At 42.3% G+C, this 20,970-nt stretch overlaps 1 protein-coding gene across 1 annotated transcript in view; it reads right to left on the minus strand.

Moving 5' to 3' along the window:
- Positions 1 to 3,888: 3,888 nt before the first annotated feature.
- The window catches only part of BACE2 (beta-secretase 2), a 54,234-nt gene continuing 37,152 nt past the window's right edge, over positions 3,889 to 20,970 (minus strand). The window contains exons 6-9 of the mRNA XM_050332832.1: positions 20,582 to 20,683; positions 17,082 to 17,231; positions 15,745 to 15,913; positions 3,889 to 10,593 (exon numbers count right to left, since the gene is read on the minus strand). Of these exons, the coding sequence (XP_050188789.1) occupies positions 10,340 to 10,593; positions 15,745 to 15,913; positions 17,082 to 17,231; positions 20,582 to 20,683 (675 nt within the window). The 3' untranslated portion in view covers positions 3,889 to 10,339. The remainder of the gene's footprint in view (positions 10,594 to 15,744; positions 15,914 to 17,081; positions 17,232 to 20,581; positions 20,684 to 20,970) is intronic.

Genomic DNA, 20,970 nt, shown 5'->3' on the forward strand with positions numbered 1-20,970 from the left:
ACCCAAGACTTGGGGCAGATGAGAACATACACATCGACAACAGGGGTGAAAATGTGGAAGAGCAATTATTTAACTCAGCCATGCTTCATCAGGTGCTTGTGCCCATAATTCAGGTGGAACCTCAGCATCCTGGTGGCGGCAGCATGAAGAGGAATGTGGAGAAATAGAGTTGTAAATGTATATTGTAATAGAATTACTGTTGGTTTTTGTTTTGTTGTGTTTTTCTGGTATACCTTGAATGTTTTTATGAAACCCAGGAGCAAATACTTCCAACAAGGGGACAGCTTTTAGATACTTCCTCTGTGGATATATTAAAATCACCTTCCTCAAGATATGCACAGAGGGATTATATAACAAAGGGGAAAAAGCAGGCATTGATTACTTTCAGCTGATAAGCTACAAAACCTGTAAAGCTTGTGAGTCCAGGATATTGCTGGCCTGTTAAACAACACAAAGGTGGGGCATATTTGTATGTTTTCCTTATGCTTTATTAATCCAGAGAAATGCATGGAAAATATCATTAACTGCACTTCACCCAGATAGAAGACTTTTACCGAGGAAGTTTTCTCAGTATTAGCAGCAATAGCTTAATATATTATGGGTCCAAATCTAGCCCTCCTTAATACACAGCAACCCAGACTTTTCAGAGGAGAAAGGCAAGGGTAGGGAAAAGGGCAAAATGAGAGGGAGGGGAAAATCCTTCTATTAAATGCTGGGTGTTTTCACATGGCTTTGCACAATCTTTCAGGATATCTGCTGACTGTTTCCCTGAAATGCAGCTGTCAACACACTGATTGAGCCCTCAGGTCCCTGTGAGCACAGACCCTGTGCAATCCCAGACAGTTCTGCAGGACCACTCCATCAAGTGGAGATTTACCAGAGGGAGCTGGATTGGTGAGATCCCTTCTATCAACAGTCCCAAAGCACTTGCAGCTTGGTGACATCCCATGGTATGTCCTGGAGCTTCTCCCTGATCCATTCTGCCAACACAAGGTGTCTCCACCATGACGGGCTCAGGTCACCAGAAGATGATGATGGGGATCTAAAAGAGAAAAAAAACCCCATAAGAAATACATTTTTGAAGCCCAATCTGCACAGACATTGAGAGAGCTGGATTTTCTCCTGTCTTCTAGACAAGGGGAAGAGAGAAAAAAGGTAACACCTTACCTGGGGTGGGGACATGAGCAGTCACAGTGGGTCAGTACTTCAGAACAGTGTGGGGAAAAGGTGGGTATTAGTTAGTCAGGGGATACTAAAAATGCACCAGCAGTTAAAAATCAATATAAGAAACAAGCCTGGAGTTTGTTCAAGATGCACAACAATAAAAAAACCAACCCTCATACATTAAGAATACAGAAAGCTGAATCATAGAATCACAGAATTGACTGGGTTGGAAGAGACCTCTGAGATCATCAAGTCCAACCCTTGATCCAACCCCACTGTGATTACCAGATCATGGCACTCAGTGCCACATCCAGCCTTGTCTTAGAAACCTCCAGGGACGGTGAATCCACCACCTCTCTGGCCATTCCAATGCCTGATCACTCTCTCTGTAAAGAACTTCTTTCTAATATCCAACCTAAACCTCCCCTGGCAGAGCTTAAGCCCGTGCCCTCTTGTCCTATTGCTGATTGCCTGGGAGAAGAGACCAACCCCCACCTGGCTACAACCTCCTCTCAGGGAGTTGTAGAGAGTGATGAGGTCTCCCCTGAGCCTCCTCTTCTCTAGACTAAACGACCCCAGCTCCCTCAGCCTCTCCTCATAGGACTTGTGCTCAAGTCCCTTCACCAGCCTGGTTGCTCTTCTCTGGACCTGCTCCAGCCCCTCCATGTCCTTCCTGAGCTGAGGGGCCCAGAGCTGAACACAAAACTCAAGGTGTGGCCTCCCCAGCGCTGAGTACAGGGCAAGAATCACTTCCCTGCTCCTGCTGCCACACTGTTCTTGATGCAGACCAGGATGTCACTGGCCCTCTTGGCCACCTGGGCACACTGCTGGCTCATGTTCAGCTTCTGTCAATCTAAACTTGCAGGTCCCTTTCTGCCTGGCTGCTCTCCAGCCACTCTGTCCCAGCCTGTAGCGCTGCAGGGGTTGTTGTGGCCAAAGGGCAGGACCCGGCACTTGGCCTTGTTGAACTTCATCCCGTTGGAAGTTAATGTTAAACTTACAATTAAAAAACACTCAAAGGGAAAGTAAATAATGTTCCTACTCATAGCACTTCAGAACAATTCTGGGTGCATGAGAAGAACATATCTGAAGAATCACAATACCTTGTTTGTACATAAAGAGCAGCTTTATCAAGCTAACAACTATAAAAATCCAATATGCTAATATCTGTGTAGGTACTGGCAGCACAGATCCTTGTAGTCTTTAAAATAACCTGTATTTCATGGGAAATGCTATTGAATTTTCTACACAAACCAATGATGAGTCAAGGTATAGACAGATGGTACTTGTAAGCCTCTAGAAGGGAAAAAAACACCACACAAAAACCCCAACCATTTATTTTAAAGAGTTTGTTTTGGTGCAGAAAGGGAAGGATAGTTAATGTTTGCTGTTTAATTTTCCATCAGAATCACACATTGTCCTGAAAAATTTTATTGAGCACTTGAATTGCAAACCTTCACATGTTTGTCTACACTGCACTGTCATTACCAAAAAAGCCATATTCTTGCAGTAACTTCTTTTGTGTTTCACACAGGAACTTAAAAGCTATTTTGTCTAAACAGGGCAGCTTTAATGAAGGAAGATGAACAAGAAGAGGGTGGAATGAACAGTTTTACAGTTTTGAATTCCATGAGCCTGAAGCACGAAAGGTGCTCTGAAGATGACGGCAATTTCAAGAGCAGTTCAAGCACAAGAACGAGAAGTTGTGCAGTGGCCCTGTGAGCAGAGCTGTGTAATTACAGAACTGTAGAAAGATAATCTAGCTCCAAACCCCTGACCTTCCAGTATCCCAGGTTGCTCAGAGCCGCATCCACCCTGGCCTTGAACACTTCCAGGGATGAGGCGTCCACAGTTTCTCCGGACAATCTGTTCCAACACATAGAGAGGCTTCACTGAATATCAGGACAAATAATAAGCAAAACCAGCCAGCTTCCTGAAGGAAAAGTATGAAATAGCTGGTGCTACGCTGTCTCACTTGACCAATCCCCTAAATTTCCCAACATGCACAGTACATTGTGCTACCTTTAAAAAGCTCAGGGCTTAAAAATTATGGACTTTTTAAAGAGGCTTTTAGGTGGAGGGAAGAGGGATATGACTAAACGATCAGAAGACCCTGAGCTGAGGACCTTTCAGGAAGGATGTTTTAAAAAGAAAAATGAAAGTACTTTTATTAGAATTCAAACAAGAAAAGGAAAATGCTGTGAAGGGGCTCAGAACTCGGTTTGAAAAACACGCCGTGGGCTCCACCTGGCGGGATGAGGAGCACAGAGCAGGGGGTGGCTCCCTGCCTTGGGGACAGGGACATCGACTTGTGTCCCTTCCTCATCCACAGTGAAGCAGACAGCGACAATCCAAAATGGGATTTGAATCCCTTCCAAATGATCAGAAGCTTCGTCTTCTCAACTTCACGTTTTCCTTTCCCGATTCTGTGCAATGCTGAAAGGAACTGACGAAAAGCTGAAGCAAGAATATTTATTTCCTGCGTATTTGGGAATAAGCAGGAAAAATCACCTTGGAACCAGACTTGCCTGCCTCCTCCCTGCAAGGCTCAGACGGGATCTAAAGCAGTCCTGCTCTCCCTCCAGAGCTAAAGCCCGAAGGTAGGACTGAAAGTCACAGGAAGAACTTGGACAGATAAAATTTATCAGCTTTGAAGTTCATCCTGACAGGGTTTAAAAAGACACAGAATAGGTTGAAAGAATTAATCATTTATTTTAAGCAGCATAAAATTTGATCTTTTACATAGTGTTTGTCTGAAAATGGCAAGACCTGAAAGTACAAAGTATCAATTGTTTTTGAAAATTGAATAATGAGGCTTGACAGTAAGTGGGATAGACATCGTAACATCACCTGAAGCCTGAATTAGAAAGACTGTACCACTTTTTTTTTGACGTTTTGATCCCTTGATTTCCTTTCAGTCAATTGTTAAAAAATATTACCTGATTAAAAAAACCCCAAACAAACAAAAAAACAGGTGAAGAAATGCCTCTACAAGATGAAGTAATTTCCTTAACGGTGAAAGCCTTTCCACACTTCCTAAATAACTATGAAATAACAACTGATGTAGTATTAAAGTTTTAATAGACCTCTGCATCTCCATATAAAACTTTCAATAAAAAGTGTGAACTGCCTGTTTCAGATTCAGTCTTATTTGAACACTCGACTTTGTACAGTTTATGCACGCACAGAATACTGGCTATCAAAGCAATTTCTTTCCAGGACATATTGCAGCAATCCATGCCTTCATGCTGCCAAGAAATCGTCAGCTGTACTTCTTAGGACCACTTCAGCATTCTCAAGTCTCATTTTTCTACCCCCACAGAATTTTCCAGAGGACAGCTACATTGCAAATGCAGCCATTTAAACACTCACCTACATAATCCCTTCCTGAAAACACAGGAATAAACATCCCCTTCGCAGGTTTGGCTTGGCTCTGTGAAAATTTCCCTAGTTAAAGGGGGTGTGATGAGAGGATTATTACAAATAGTGTTTATTGAAGTGTTTTGCCTAAGTACACGTTGCTGTAAAATCAGAGCAGGTTGAGTTGCTCAGCTGGAAGGAGCAGAAGTGTCTCTGCCATCAGAATGAGCCAACAGACCATAATGGTCCAGTGAGGTTGGTGTTGGACAAAAAACACCAAGGCCTTCAAGGAAGAAGCTGTCACCTGATTAAGGAATGGCCCCAACTCCCACAGCTCCTTGTGGTCCTTTTCTCCACCCCAGTATTTCCTGAGGACAGAGAAAAAGAATTTACAAACAGGACCAGTGAGGAATAACGAGAGTATTTCCACGTGGGAAGCAAAAGAGGTCTAGGAAGTGTAGTCAAATGCACAAAGGAGTTCTTTGCACACAGAAAAACGTGGAGACCATTGGAAAAGATGAAGTTTTGGCTCTAGTTCTTCTCCTAATACTCCTGTGAGTATTGGCAACCCAGAGTTAATTTCTAAAGACTTAAAAGGTACTTTAAAACAGGTCTGTGAATGGTAAAAAAAAAAAAAAAAAAAAATCTGCATATTTTGTTAGAAGGTCGAATTTTGGACATGGACATCTTCAGCTTTTAGGAATGTTTTTGCAGGGGGAGAGGGGTTGAGTGGGCCAGAAAACAATCAGAAAAATCAGATTTACAAGCAGAGAATTAGCAGGACAGCAACTATCCAAACATACATTTATTTTAGGTGATTATCATCAACTAAAAAAAAAGGAGAGAACACTTATTAAGGGCTACTTCCCTTTAAATGCTGAAAATTACCTTCTGTGTTTTACTTTTTGTCCAACTTAAAAGAAACTCTACATGTGCCTTTGCAGTCTAATGTAAAATTCCCAGTATTTCAAAGACTACCCGACCACAAATATCCACCCAAAGCAAACACAAAACATTCTTTTATTACTACTGTACAGTCATTGATGTCAACATGTTTTATGATAACGTGTCTTGTTGCTTATGAACAGATATTGCCGTGGGGGTGAGACAGCACCGTGTGCTTTGTTATACAGAGAGGGGAATATTCAGCGACTGGGCAATGATTCTACTTAAAGATGATAGTGCCTCTTATTCATCTGTGAGCAGATAATTCCCAGTAGCACCAACAGGCACTTTAGAATGCTGGTTTTCAAAATATTCAGGCAAGTGAACCCCAGGGGCTGACTTGATGTTACTCCCACAGCAGCTTGTCAGCAACTGCTGTCGCTCTCCCATTTGGCTCTTCCAAGGAGACTCAGCCTTGATCTGGAGGCCTGGCAGAAGACTCAGATATTTAACCTCTCTACATTTCACACCTCCAGCCACCTTCAGCTCACCACAAGTGCAGGTCATAGCAGTGGCTTTTGTGGGACAGATGCCTCGTTGGGCTGAAACCCAACACCTCTGTTTCTGCTAACATTCCTGAGGAGCTATTGACCAGGATGCTGGATTGCTCACAAGCCTGGATTAACATCTAATTAGGCCTCAGAAGCCAGAAGATCTAACTGGCTCAGAAGATTGCTCGTATCCTGTTACCAATCTGTCTTCGCTTCTCTGAACAGCAGCAAGAACTACAGCAGCCAGAAAAGAACAATTTATCAATCACAGAGTCAAGTTTGACAGGAACTAATGTCTTGGTAAATTGTACAGCTCTTTCTTAAAAGGATCAATCTGTTATGCTCTTGCAATTTTTAATGAAGTCAAAGGTAGCTTACTTCTTTTCTTTCCATAATTTCCTTTCACTTGCAGCTCCATAGGTCACTGTTACCAGCACCCTTCATTACACAGCTCATATTGCTACTTAAATGTACATTTGAGATCAGGATATCACAACCAACCAACCCAGCTGATGGAAAGCCCTACAGGAATTAAAGCTTTCAGCAGCACAATCATTCTGTATTTTCAGAAACTTTAGGGACCTCTCTCTCTCTGAAAATCTGCTGTGTTAAGCAACTCTCCTAAGCCTTTAAATATTTAAAAGGACAAGGTTAGCAGGCAAATGGCTCATCCTTGAGTGAAACCAGCCAATACATGGTAAGGAACTGGGTAGGATGCTCATAGGTTGATTTTAGCTGTTAAATTTAACTGTTGTCAGGCACCTGACGTGTTTAACCAGAGATCCCAAACCCCACAGTTCTGTGATCACCTGCACAGCATCAGAGCTGGGAACTGGAATGCTGCACTGCCTTGATGTATTTAGTTGATCCAATATACAAATCCTAAACACAAAAGCCCTTTCAGCTTAAAAAACAAAACAATCCCCTCTACCCCTTCTTTTACAGAACCTGAACAAAAGGCTTATTCAGAAAAGCCCCTGATAGCATTTCTAAAACTTATGAAGGCAGTGGGATAGAACCAAGATATTCCCCTGCCTGAACTCAGGTTTAACCAGTCGAACTCAAATCACAGCCCTTCAAACCCCTCTTGATTGCACCGATTGTATCAATTACCTGAAAGGCTGCACCCAGTGAAAGGCAGCTTTCTGACACTCTCATGGTATGTGACATCACATCCACATCAGAAAAAGGCTGGTTCAGCAAGTAATATTGATCCCTGTACAAGGAATGATGTGGAGTGCTGTGGCTTGGGGCATCCTGCCTTCCTCAATAAATACAGGATATTTTCCAGCACTGTTTTTACTCAATGCTCCAGCTTTTTTGTGCCCTCACTCCCCTTTTTTTTTTTTTTTTTTAAGGGGTGGTTTAATCTTACATCTGAAGTTAGTAACAGGAGCATAAAATACCTCCCAGCATATTTTTTTTTCTTTAAAGATATAAGAGAGAGAGATCACTAGTGACACACACTTGGTAATACTGTAGTCTGCCACTGTATTTCATCTTCCACACAAAAATGCTCAAGAGCATTATTTCTCTTAATGTGCTGTAGGCTAAAAATGAACCTCAGGGGTTTTCTATTGCTCTTCTTGTTGCCAGAGCAACAAAGCAATACTCACCTGAATATCTGCCAGTGTAAGTATCAATTTACAAGCTAAGATGAAGTTTGTGCTGCTAGCAGATGCCACTAACAGCATTTTTACTACAAGCCAAATGTTAGTGGCAAGGAGAGCCATGGAAGCTCAGGAATATGTTAGTATTTCCTTTGTGCTGCTTGATTATTGCTCCCATAATTCAAGTGTTTGTACTAAAATAGCTTGACCGGTGGCATTCAAAGTGAGAGGGTAAAGCTGAAAGGCTTTTATACGAAATCCAGTGCACCAAAAGGACTTTTGTTAACCAGCTCAGACGAAATCTCAGCTGGCACTAGAAACATACTCAGAACCTTTCCCAATAAATTCCTTCCTAAAACTCTTTGTGGTAAGGAGATAGGAGGGGCTGGGCTGAGGGAAGCAGAGATGAAATCTTTTAAGAGCGTACAAGTGTTACTACTTTCTCAGTTGGAAGAGGGTTTATTGTTTGACACTGCATCAATCCAAAATTCAGACTGTGTTTCTGTTCAAAACAGGAGACAGAAGCATTGCTTCTATTGCCACACTGTAGAAGAAGGAGGAATAAAACTTGGAAATTATTTGTTATGTGTAAAGCCAAACCCAGGATAGTTATGAGATGTTAAAAGATATGGAAAATAGAACACTGGCAAAACAGCTAAGCTCTATAGTTTCTTATATTTCTTGTAGTCACAATTTTTCTCCTCTTAAAAACCAAGAGGCAGAGGAAGAAGGAGACAAACTCAAAAATTCCCGTTTGTTTCCAGCTCCAAATTCCAAGAGAAATAATTTTCAGACGTTGGATCACCACATCAATTACCTCACCCTGTTGAGCCAAGCAATCTGAAAGTGCAAGTATTAAAAGGGAAAGAAAACCACAGGCACTGCCAGTTATGACGTGAAACACACAAGTTAGTTAAAAATACCCCCGCAGTGTTTTATTTTCACACACATGACGCGCACCTCTGTAAACGCACCCTTCCTGAAAAAAAGCCCCAGAAATCTTTCCTTATTCCATGCAGAGTCAGATGCAGAGGCAGTGTGAATCAGAGAGCTATATGAAGGGATTAGAGGCAGAAAACTGTCTAGGCAAGGGATTGGGAAATTCAGAGTTAAGCTTCCTTATTTTTTCTTTCCCTCTCCTTGTTTCCCACATGGATATGCAAACTGCTCTTCTATCAGAAGGCAAAGGAATAACTTTTTCCTTTTATTCATATATATAAAAATACTTCCCAAAATAACTTCCCAGTGAAATCCTCAACCTTGCATTGTTTATCTTTCAAATCCAATCATTGTCCACTGTTACAGAGAAGCCACGGAGGTCCCGCAGTGCTCACTGACTAGAGACAAGAAAAACTGTCCTATCTGCAAAGAAAAGCCCAAGTTCTGACCCCAGCATTAATATCTGCACTTGCAGAATGGAAATCTGGTCAAATATACTCTTCCCTGCTCTCTCCCACTATTGTTTTCAGTCTCACCATATGTTTGTTTTCAACCAGTCAGTCCACACACACTTTTCTTTTGATTGACAGCAGTGAAGCTAAAACAAAACACCTCCAACTGCTGCTCGAGTTGGAAAACAAGCCAGCATTAAGACTTTCACTTCACAACCTGTCCATAAAGACAGATACTTCTCTTTTGAACTCATGATTGCTGAGCTCAGCAAAAAAAAAAAAAAAGGTTGTCTTTCTTATTTTGTTGTTTCCTTTTAGTTACACACTCACTAGAAATAGAGAAAGATGTCACAGAACACAGACCTTTGCTTTATTGCCTGCCCATACATATGCAGATCAGCCTTTTCTAAGTATCAGTCAGCCTCAACTCAAAAAAACCCAAACAAATCCCACCTGAGGGGGAAAACTGAAAGGCTTTTTTTGTTTGTTTTGTTTGTGCACCAAAGTGGAAAGTCACGAAGTATTAATTTTTTATAAAATCCAAAAAAAATTCAAAACCAAGCAGTTCCATTTGGTTGGATGGAGCATCTTGTGCTTCAAGACCAGTTCTAAGCCCCACGCTCACCAGTGGTAGCATCCTTGTGAATTAAGAGAGGTAGTCTTGTTTGACACTAAGGCTGAACAAGTTTGTTTACCCAGTTTTCACCACCTCGAGCTGTTTTGTAACACTCAGGGAGGGTGACCCTCTCAAGTGGCAGCAGTGATCTTGAGGAAAAGAAACCACAAACCAACATTTCCTCTTGACCTCACTTGCTTTTCCCTGCTGCTTACGCCTGACTTTTCTCCCTCCCCCGCACCATCAGCACAGTTTCAAAATAAATTGGTGTAAACAGAAAGCATGATTCATTTAATGCAATTAATAAGAAAGATTATTAAATTGTTTTTTTTTTCTCTTTTTCTACAGTCAGGGCTTGATTAGTTAGAAAATACTGACAGGTCCTTTTTTGTGAAAGAGAGATGGACAGTTTTGTTCAGACAGTGGAAGAACATGATGGTGTGGTTTTTTATCTTTTTTTTTCTTAATCTTTTTCTTTAGATTTTTTTTTTTTTAAAGAAGGTACTGTTGAGAGCATAAAGGCTCAATTGCACTGCAGTAGCAAATCCAGTACCGTAGCACTTCAGAGGTGGTTAACAGTGCTTTGGTTCAGAATCAGTGTTAGAAAATAAAGCTATAAAAGTTACGATGCAGGATATTCGGTGGGGTTTCAACAGCAAATTCGCAATGGACGTAGAAAGGACCGAGGCATTGGCTTCTTCCCCTTGGCAAAGTTCTCTGTTCTTTGTTCTGTTGGAGTCCCAGGTTTCAGGATGGAGTTTGTCACTTCCACCGGTGACGCACTAGGGAGGACTCGTCGTTGACCACGTCATTGTCCGTGTAGCGGTGCTGGCACCGGGGCGGGATGAGCAGCAGGACAATCAGTACGAGGAGGATCACTCCACACAGGCTCATGAGAGCGTAGGAGGCAATCCACAACACCGGCTCGTGGAAAGAAACGCTGGAAACACAGTTGCTCGCAACATCTGCTGTTGTGAAAGGGCCTTCAATCTCAGAGACTGGAGAGCCATCAACCTCTGAGAAAATGCAAAAAGGAAAAGGTGCATTAAGCCTACAGACAGCATTTAAAAGCAAATAACAAAGAGCTCTAGCCTAAATACCTGTATATCTCTTCCCTCCATCATCACACATCTCAGCATATTCATGTTTTATTGTATTTTTCATTGTAACAGAAATGCTACAATCCCATGTTTATGAAAAGGGAATCTGAAGCATAAGGAGGTTGTGGCACTCCCACATCTACACAGGCTGTCTATGAAAGAACAGACATTTGAATCAGCTCTCCCACAGCCACAGTCAGAGCCCAAACCCCTGGATCGCTTTATTTTCTCTCTGGACTAACCTGTCAGAAATGCCTATTTAAATATCCTACAACATCTACACTGGTGTAGGCCAGAGCCAGGGCAGCTTTTGTTTGTTTCTGCCATTTCCAGCAACTGGCAAAGTACCTCAGATGATTCCTGTGTCTTCTGTGTTTGCTGTTTCCCAGGGTCTTAGGGAGCAGCAAGCAGGTTCCCTTACAGCACTGTACCCCAAACACGAGGTGCAGGGTGGAAACCAGCAAAGACACTCTTGTGGGAGGAGGTGAAAACTCAGAAGGAAGGGGAGGTGAGGCAGGAGAGCTGGGTGACAGCTGCCCAAAAAGGGGAACGGCGTAGAGGGAGGTCAGTGCCAGGAATGAGGAGCTGGGACACGAAGGAGCAGCGCTGTTGGGCAGGGAGGGGGAACTAACCAAGCAGCTCAAAAAACGACGACAAAACGGAGGCAAGAAGCACGAAGGGGTGCCCTGGCAGCTCCGTTTTTGAACAGCCATCCATCTCAGCAACATCAAAGACTGTGTGACTTCATTTCATTGCCATCACAGCCCCCTTACTTGTTGAACCAGGATGTGCTAAAAAAGGTCAGGCTGCCCATGGTTGTCACAGTAACCGTGGCAGGCACAGCCAAGTTCCCCTGAGTTGTGGACGGGGCTGAGGGCGCTGTAATGGCAGAGCAAGTGAGTTACCTGGGGCAACAAAATATTGGGAGCATTTTGTACCTTCAGGTGTGTGGCTGGGGAAAGGATGGAGACCTTTCAGCTTGCTTGGGGCAACAAGGAGTCTGCAGTCAGCACTCTCTGTGCATTTTAAGAAGCCTTCCAAACAGCTGTAATCCACTTCTCCAGTCAGATACTTCAAGACACTTTTGAGCATTTTTAATAAAGGCCTCTGTTTTACTTGTCCTGCTTGATTTCTTTTTTCATTTTATATACAGATGCACTCTTGCTCAATTGTAAGTGACCCCACCTACTGAAAACAGTATCTCTTATTTACACATCTCAGTCATGACTGCTGAAACCATGTTTAAAGAGATTAACATAGAGCACCTGTTGGAAGGAAAGGTTTTACAAAGGCAGGAAAGGTGAACTTTAAGGTTCTTTGTGGACAAACAAATGCAGAACAGGTTGGTTGCTCTACCTGCATAGTTTTCAGTTCGTATTCAGTCCCTGGCCTCACAGCACCTTGTATTACTTTAAGATTTAGGTCTTACTAGACTTAATAACTGTGGGCTGGTGCTGCAACTCGCAGATCAGATGGAAAACCAATCTATCAGAGTGAAAAAAATGCTCAAAAAGGGAATTTTCTGTAGGATCACCCAACTGAACCAAACCTTCTCCAGCTGTAAGTGTGGGAAGAAGACTCCTTTACACAGAGCGGACTAAGGCTGCACCCACAGCACCCTGACACTGGTGAACATCAAACACAGATTCTTTAAATTTACCAGATGGTAAAAGACTGCCTAGAAAGTCAGTGGTAGAAATCCTTTTTGTTCAGAGTCCCAGGACTGTGCTTTGTCTGTCCTGCAATTGTTTCTTCTGGACATCTCACCCTCTCACCCCCTCTTTCACTTGTCTCTATGAAGTTCTGCAGCAAACTAAACCACATTTAATACTAGTGTGAAATGCAAGGCCTAAGTATTACTACTTAGTAGTATTTTGGAGAAGTGAAGGAAAAAAAAAAGGCAGTACAATTTTCCACCTTGCAGAGAGCTTTGAAAATAAACAGTCTCTAATTACTCATTATTTGCCTTGAGTGCAATAATTACTCCTATTAGAAAAGGCAATACAAAACTGTTGCCATAGTGGCTGACATTTTAAATTACATTTTGAGAATGTCTGATAGCAGCACGGCTTCTGCTTTCTTCCCTCTGAAAATAAAAAAGTTTTCCCTCACACTCTTCCACCCCCAGAGAGCTTCAGGGCTAATTTGCCTAAATTGTTCAAACAAGCCCTGAACATAAACTACGAGTCACAGGCGCTTAGCATATTACACATTAACTGAGTTAAGATATTTTGGGGTATTTTCTTAGAACATGTGGTGGTAGCTACCTACAGGACTTTTATAACCTTGAATAAGTGAGATTTTCTTCATTATTGATGATTACAGGACAGGAAAGGCACCTCTGGAAACATACCCTTTTCTAACATTTGTGTAGAACTTAATACACTCACACTCACTAACCAACCTGGGTGGTTTGCAAAGGAAATTAACCTGGAATTCTATCAAATTTATCATAAAATTATGAAGTGCAGCTTGGAAAGGGCCCCTGGAAATCACTAAAACTAACTCATTGATCTGAACATACTGTCTCAAGAAGGGACCTGATCCCAAAACCTTTCCTAGTCACCTGGTAAGCAAGTTATCAAAAGGCAACTTGAAACTATTTGCCTGAGTAAGTCTTAAATGGTTTCACATACTGAGGAAAAAGCAAGTTTCTTTTCCTGCTACAATGGAATAGCTGCAGCCATCTATCTAACTTTCCTCCTTCTTGGAATATCCTGGAGAATTAAAATGGTCCAAGGACTAGTGTGGGATAAACCAGTTCTTATTTGTAGCCAAGCCTCAACAGTAACTTGGGAGTTCAATGAAATTAAGGTTTTTAATCCTGTTCCCATGATTTTTGCATCCAGCAGGTACCAGTTTAACACCTTACAAAAACACGGATTTAATTTAATGTTGGCTTTAAGAAAGCACAAGGTCATTGCGAAAGCCACACCAAACGGCCTTTTATATTTCTCTGTTTCTGAAGATTTATGCCCCCAGCAACTCAGTTTAATTTATGCCCACGGACAGCCTTAAAAAGCTCCAAATAAATTACATTAATATAGTTGCTATGGAGGACAAGGCTGGCCTCCACAGGAAGCCAGTTAGGCAGCTTAATCCCTCACACTGCACCGACACTCACCACTCACAGCTGTGGCTTTCTGATGGAAGCAGCGTTAAATATGGAAACCACAAGCTGTGAGGGAGCGAATTCAGAATAACTGGCACATCCAGCGAAATGTCATCTGCCCCACGTGAGTGGAATGTGACAAATCAGCGTGTCTTGCCTCAGGCAGTCATCTGATTCCTCAGGAAGCTCAGTCCCAGTGATGCCTGGTTGGACATATGCATGGAATGTGGACAGAGAGGCGAGGAGGAAACGTCTTCCAGCACCAGCTGGGCACAATCACGTGCCCAAGCTCACCTAAATTCCAACTGCATTTCATTTCCATCCAGCAGTTCTTCCTCTCTAGACGAGCCTGGCAGAACCACGTGAAGTGGCCAAACCATCTTCCAGGTAGCGGTGTTAACACTAAGGTGGTTGTTATTATGATGGTTCCCTGATTGTTTTTCTCAGCAGAGGAGTGCTGTCAAAGCAGTTCTCACGCCCACCAGCTGGCTCCTGTCCCCTGCTGACCGTCACACCTCGATCAATAAGTCCTGTCAAAATGCTCCACTAAATGGCTGCGCTGTGACAGGGGACAGGAGGCAGCTCTACACTTGCTAAAACTGCAACAAAGAAGCACAGGGAAGAGTGAAAGACAGGGAGAGCCTGGCCTGCAGCATTTGTCTGGTCACACTCTCCTTTCTGCCAGGTGCATTTAAAACGTGTCTTTCAGCCCTGCACGGTACCTGCATTGAGCAACCCATACCAATATCCTGATTTTCTTCCGTAGCAAGCTCAAAACTGACAATTCTGAACCCATTAACAATGGAGACATTACAAAAAATAAAATAAAATAAAATAAAAAAGAAGCTTTAAAAATGCCCTACAGCTACAGTTTGGCCAGCTAGCATTTCTCTTCCCCCCCTCTATTCCCTGGCTGCACTAAGCACTCAAATCCTTACTATCCCTACGCTCTGTAACACAGATATTGGAGATTAAAGAAGCACTGTCAGTCCTAGTCGTTTTCTCATGCAAATCTCAGGTGACACAAGGTTTTTAGGGCATAAGCCACTCCTGTTTGGGACAGAGACTTGCATATGGGGGCACATCCTTTCCCTCCTCCCACACTTGTATGTTCTTGTGATGCCAAAGCAATGTCTGAACAACAAGGCGAGGAAAACCCAAAACCTTTGGGTTTAGCTGCCCTTGGTGAGATAAGAGAAATGATGAAAAGGAAAGTAAACCAGTAGAGTAAAATCAGCCAAAAGTTATCACAGAATATGCTGAGCTGGAAGGGACCCACAAGGATCAGAGTCCAACTCTTATTCCTGCATGGGACTGTCTCCAAAAGTCCTGAACTCTTTCACATCTCCTTAGCAACTAATTAAAAAACTTCAGGCTTTCTATTTCCACTGACAAAACTATTTGTTTAGAACCGCACAAACACCACAAGTCTTAATGTGAGTCCCATTTTCATCTCAGCTCTTTCTTTGTGAATTTCCAAGAGGCTGAACAGGCTCAACTTACATTAAGAGTAAAGTGTGAGGAAGGTACTTCACTGCACACTGCAAAAGTTAGTTGAAGAATCCATTTATCCACAATTTAGGACAGGAACTACACAAAAATGAAGCTGCCTTAAAAACAAGGACTCATCTGATATAACTGTTGGGGAAACTGCACACACAGACAGATGTCTTGGGAAGATCCTGTCTGTGAGAGGGAAGAACAACAGTGAAGGTACCCAGAGCTGAGGCTGATTCACTTCATGCCAGAAGACTGTTGCAACACAGCTTTTTTTTTTTTTGCTTTTTTTTTTTTTTCCTTCCTTTTAAGTGTGAATAGCTTGGAATTGCTCAAAAATATACCCTCCACACTTTATGAGTAACCACGCTTTTCCCCATCAGGTAAGTAGCAAAGGTGTTTCTGTGAGACAGCAGGGGTTTCCTCACTCACCAGGTCCTCAGCAATATTTCTCTCACCTGCACATGGACTCACTGCAAAGCCCACTCTCCTCTGGGCTCTGTCAAATATCACATAGAAGCCTTCCATGACTGTAGCACCAATAACCAGAGCATTTGTGGAGGAAGAGATGCCAAATCGGTAGCACTGCAAATTCTCCCCTATTCCAAGGATGGGCTGAATATAGAGCTATTAAAACAAACAAACAAAAGATCCAGAGTGTAAGAAGTCACACCACACAGTAGTTAGAAGTTCAGTCCTTGATTTTTATAGTCAAGCACTCAAACTCCACTGGAATTAGAGAATGAATAGGGGCAAACATTTCTGTACGTGGTTTAAAACTGGTCAAAGCTCACATGCAGGTGAGAGGTAAAGCTCGTGGATTATAAGCTTAAATTTGAACACAGTCAGTCACTATGTGAAGGTCAACAGCAAATTCACAAGAGCCACTTTTTCCTGTATTTTCCACAAGGGATTGATAGCTCAGAAAGAACTTGGGATATGAACTCAAATGAGAGAATCATTTTATTATTTAAAAAGTAATCAGGATGGAGTTGTTTCAGAGAGCATTCAGTGTCAGCTTCAAGGCTCCAGGTTTATAAATTCAAGTCACATTTTACCCCTTGTCTCCTCAGGGAAGATGAATGGCTGCCAAGCCACATGATCAATACAGAAAAAGCTTATCATAAGGCTTTACTATATTTCAAGTTAAAATGTACTTAATAGGTTCATTCTCTCCTTTGCTCCTGCCTGTCCCCTGAGGTAAAAGACTGTATTAGTAATGTTAGAGGATACCAGCCTGCACTGTAAACTATACTGGGTGGGGAGGCCAGAGAGGAAAAATAGAAGTAGCACATTATATTCTAAAAGCTGGGATGGCATATTAATAAAAGATAAACCAACAAAGTTACAGAAACTGGTCAAGAGCTCACAAAGGGTCATTGCCAAGATTTTCATATTCAGAAGAAGAGCTCCAACTCAAAACGCCACAAAAAAAGGCAAATCAATTTGCTTCCCAAAAGGAGAAGATCAAAACGAGCAGAGACATTCTGTATTGACATGTGATGTGGCTAAAGCTCGTGAAAACAAAACAAGACTTGCCTGTTTTTCCTGACAAATTGAAAAAATCGTTCTCAACTACATGGACTGCACTGAGAGGGAAACTGCTTTTCTTTCTCAATTTTAGGTTTGAGAAGTTTGTTATTTTCCCTATTTAAAATTTGATTAAAAAAAGATTTCCGTTGTATGCAATAAACCAGTTCTCCATTCCTGCTAAAAAGAGTTCCTATTTTTTAAGAGCATGTGCTTTACGATGGTAAAAATAAATGCATAGTGAATAAACAAAGAAGGTTGAGACCTGTGGTAGGATAGAGATCCGAAACGACCTACTGGAGTTTTCATCCCTCAGGTAAATGGAGAGTTTGGGAAATAAGGCCCAGGGTCTTTCAGTTTTATCCCAGCATGCAAGCTGGGAACCAGTCCAGAAACCGGAGGAGAATTCCTGTATCTATTGAAAAAAAAAAAAGAGAGAAAAAAAAGTGATAGTTACATATTGCATATATTTTGATAGATTTTTTGTAAGTGAATGCTACCACTATTCGATACTTCCATCATTCCCGTGGAGAAATTCAAGCAGGAACACAAATCTGAGCTGCTTCTTTAAGGACCAAAACAAAAACTCAATCCCCAACACCCAAACTGAGGTGTGTCATAGCCCAGCACGACTTGGAAGAAGGAGGAAGATGCAAAGTCAAGTTTAGCCCTCCCTTTCCTCCCCATTCGTGTCTCATTGCTTCCACTGCTCCATTGAACATGTGTGAAGCATCAACGGGCTTTCAGTGTCCCCCCACCTCCTCTCTGACCAAACACCAACGTTTTGAAGCAGCAGACACTTCATAAAAAACACAAACCACAACACAAACCATGAGAATATGTAATAAAGAGATGTCCCTTCCTCACATATCTCCAGCTTCTCACCCAGCTTTCAGAGTTTTGAAGCCGAGGGCTAAGCCAAAAATCTCCTGGCATCTAAGGGAATCAAGTCAATGGGAAGAAAGTCTCCTTTGCTGCCCCATCACTCAGCACCAGTGAAACCTGACATGCTTTTGAAATAAGGTTGATTAAAAGTACTTTGTAATATATCCATGGAACTAACAAAGCAAAAAGCAAACCCCTACAGAGCTTGTTTGGCCAAGACAAACATCTTGCCTAATGCTGTTGCACCCTGAAGCTGACCTGCTGCCAGATCAGAGCAGAAACCTTCCTTGTTTTACTGCATTGCTTTGTGCTGGTTTTTATTCCCCCATGAAGCAGCATTCAAGGCAGTATCTCGTTCTGAGGCTGCAGAGCCAAAGCCTTCCATTTGGGTGAAAAAAAAAGGGTGGAATCCAGCCTTTCTGCTCTCCTCATTTGTATTTATCTGTGGTATTGATTGTTTTGTAAACATCAGCTCACACATTTTAAACATGGCATTTTTACGGGTGACAGGTATTCAGCCCTCCCCACATACCTGACAGTGAAATGTTTGTTAGGGCTGCACAGAGACTTCATACTTTCAAGTGCTCATCCTTTTCCTTGGGTCAGCAAGCACTGGCTCACGTAAACAAGGAGACTTACCATCACAAACAGGCTGCTTTTACCCTTAACTCTCAATGCAAGCTTAAGTACATCCCTCAGCACAGGGCAGAACACTCTGCCCCTCACAGCTAAGTCCCAGGCCAGACCTGTTGAGAAATACAGTTCTTCTCTCTTTCTGTTTTGTCTTGAAAAGCAGAGCTTGTGGTCTGAGAAAAATTACAAGACAGCACCTAGACTGGTCAGACCAAGTGTGCAAAGTGCTCTGCTTTAAGTGCCTGCTTTGATTTCCCAGGAAAACTGCTTAATACATTGACTTTCTTTGCCTTACTTCTAAGTATGTTGAAGCAATGCATTGGGGAGATTTTAGTGTATGATTCCTAAAGGGCTATTAAAATAAAGATTTTAGGTTTATTTGAACCTTCCTTTCTTCAACAAATTATCTCAGCACTGTATTAATGCTGTGAGTAGACACTGTTCTGACTTTGGCTCAGTGAGGTGTAGCAGGAGCCAACCCTCTGTGGCTCATTTCTGCCCACCTGTGAAAACCACCACCCTTCAAACCTACCAAGAGCAAACTGCAGCTCCCTTAAAAGACTTCAGTCCAAATAAGTCTGGTTTAAAAACCCACCTGCACCACTGAAGAGCACAAAGCTCACTGCCTTGTTTTTTTAATGGAGCTGAATAAAGGAATGTGCCACACGCAGTTATCCCAGAATATCTGAGGGGGAACTGACATCTGGCTGTGAAGATCATAACAAGCAAATAGGAGCAGGGACTTGTTAACCTGGTTCACCTGTGGTCAGGGAGGTATGTCTGACTAGAGCAGATGATTTTATGTTTCAGTGGTGCATATCCTGCCAGAAGCACAGAGGACTAAGAGTCCAGTTGTGATGCTGTGCAGTACAATGGCTGAAAATACCCATTTTTCTGACATTGCTCTTACACAGCTGGACTCCAATCCTTACATGGTTATAACTACTTTCTTATTTAGTAGACTACTTCCTTTCTTTTAGAGCTGTGAAACCAAATTTTGGGGGGTGTGACCTCACAGCAGTGAGGTCCTTGGGATTAAAAAGAAACCCCGAAAAAGAAGAGTTATTTTATGCATTTTTAATAGGAGGAGCAAAAACCACTGAGCAGAGTGAGTGAGTGGTTCCCCTCTAATACCTTATTGATCAGTCCACTATTCACAGGTCATGTCCTGACCAGCAGCAGACTGTGAACCACTGGGACCCACTTCATGGGATGCCCCATCCACAAGGTACCATTACAAGAGCTCTGGGGCGGCTTCTTTCAGTTCCCCCCCATCGACTGAAGTTGTACATGTCAACACTGAAGTGTTTTGCAAAGAGAAGAACTTGTAACTGGTACATTTATTTCAGATACTGGACACCTGCAGGCAGTGAAGAACACTTCATGCCAAATCTCTGCTCTCTGTCAGGTAGGAAAAGGACCTCAGTCTTGAATTATCAGTGCACAGGAAAACACTCTGTCTTTTGGGAAGCTGTTTACTGGATTTCCTGTGATTTGCTACTGTCTGATTGTGAATCCACGACAACAGTGACAAAATTGTTCACACTGAAATACTTGGGATTTAGTCTTCATCTTTAACCTTGTTGTTCTCTTCTTTGCATTGACCGAAAATTTATGAATAGTTTTTATTAACCAGAAAATGCTGCTTCAGCTACTCTACATGCAGAGAACTATCCCCATGCCCTACTTCTAAAGCCCACTCTATTTCCAAAGAAAGATGCTTTTGAACATAAATAATTCAATAATGAAGGTCAAAAGCAGCTTTATTGATAGGAATAATCCTAATGAATGGCATTTATTCTAGACAGCAATAAGCATTATACTTGGAAAGGAACTGCTTGCAGCAGCAGGTTCCTCTACTTTAGAAACACTCTGTTTTGAATGAAAGGACTGATTTTTGCACTCTTAATACTTTGAATCAGAGCAACAGGGATTATGTCTATGTTTCTGAAATGCTTAGAACAAAATACTCTCTGTCTCTGCCCTATTTCTGATGCATTTCCAGACACACACTTCTATCTGTACTTGGACCCCCCTTTGCCCTCCTCCCTTTCCCTTTTCACATCTCCCTTTCCATCAGTCATTTCTCACTTATTAACAGGACTGGACCAGGTGAGGTTCTGCTCCCCTCAGGTTAAAAACCTACAACTTGCAAGGCAGACAGCAAAGATGACACTCCTTTCAAAGATCATGGGATCATTTAATAGGAATCCCACATTTTGGGCAGATTGAATGCCATCAGCTTACCAAGGACGTGCGAGCTATTGCCTGCACCACAGCACTGAAGACTTTCTCTGGCAGACGAAGGAGTGTGGTTCCACTGTCCACTATTGCTTTATCAGCATTGTACTGGGGAGGGGAGAGAAAAAACAGGAGACTCTAGTTACTGTAATGCAGATTCCACTGTTTCATAACCATAACAAAGCTGTTCCTTTCCTTTCTTTTTTTTTTTTTTTTGGCAGCTGGCTTCCCAGACCTGCATGTCATTCCTGTCAGCAGCCCTCTCCAGCTGATAGCTTGAATTCAAATGAAGTCTGAGAGCAAAAGCAAGATACCATCAGCTTAGACACAAGAGTGAGTTTATCTGCACCACTCAGGAAATTGCTGTGTGCCACCACAGCCCGTGCAAATGGCCA

Source organism: Myiozetetes cayanensis, unplaced genomic scaffold (assembly GCF_022539395.1).
Source record: "Myiozetetes cayanensis isolate MyiCay16 unplaced genomic scaffold, myiCay2020 scf5-8, whole genome shotgun sequence".
Lineage (NCBI taxonomy): Eukaryota > Metazoa > Chordata > Aves > Passeriformes > Tyrannidae > Myiozetetes > Myiozetetes cayanensis.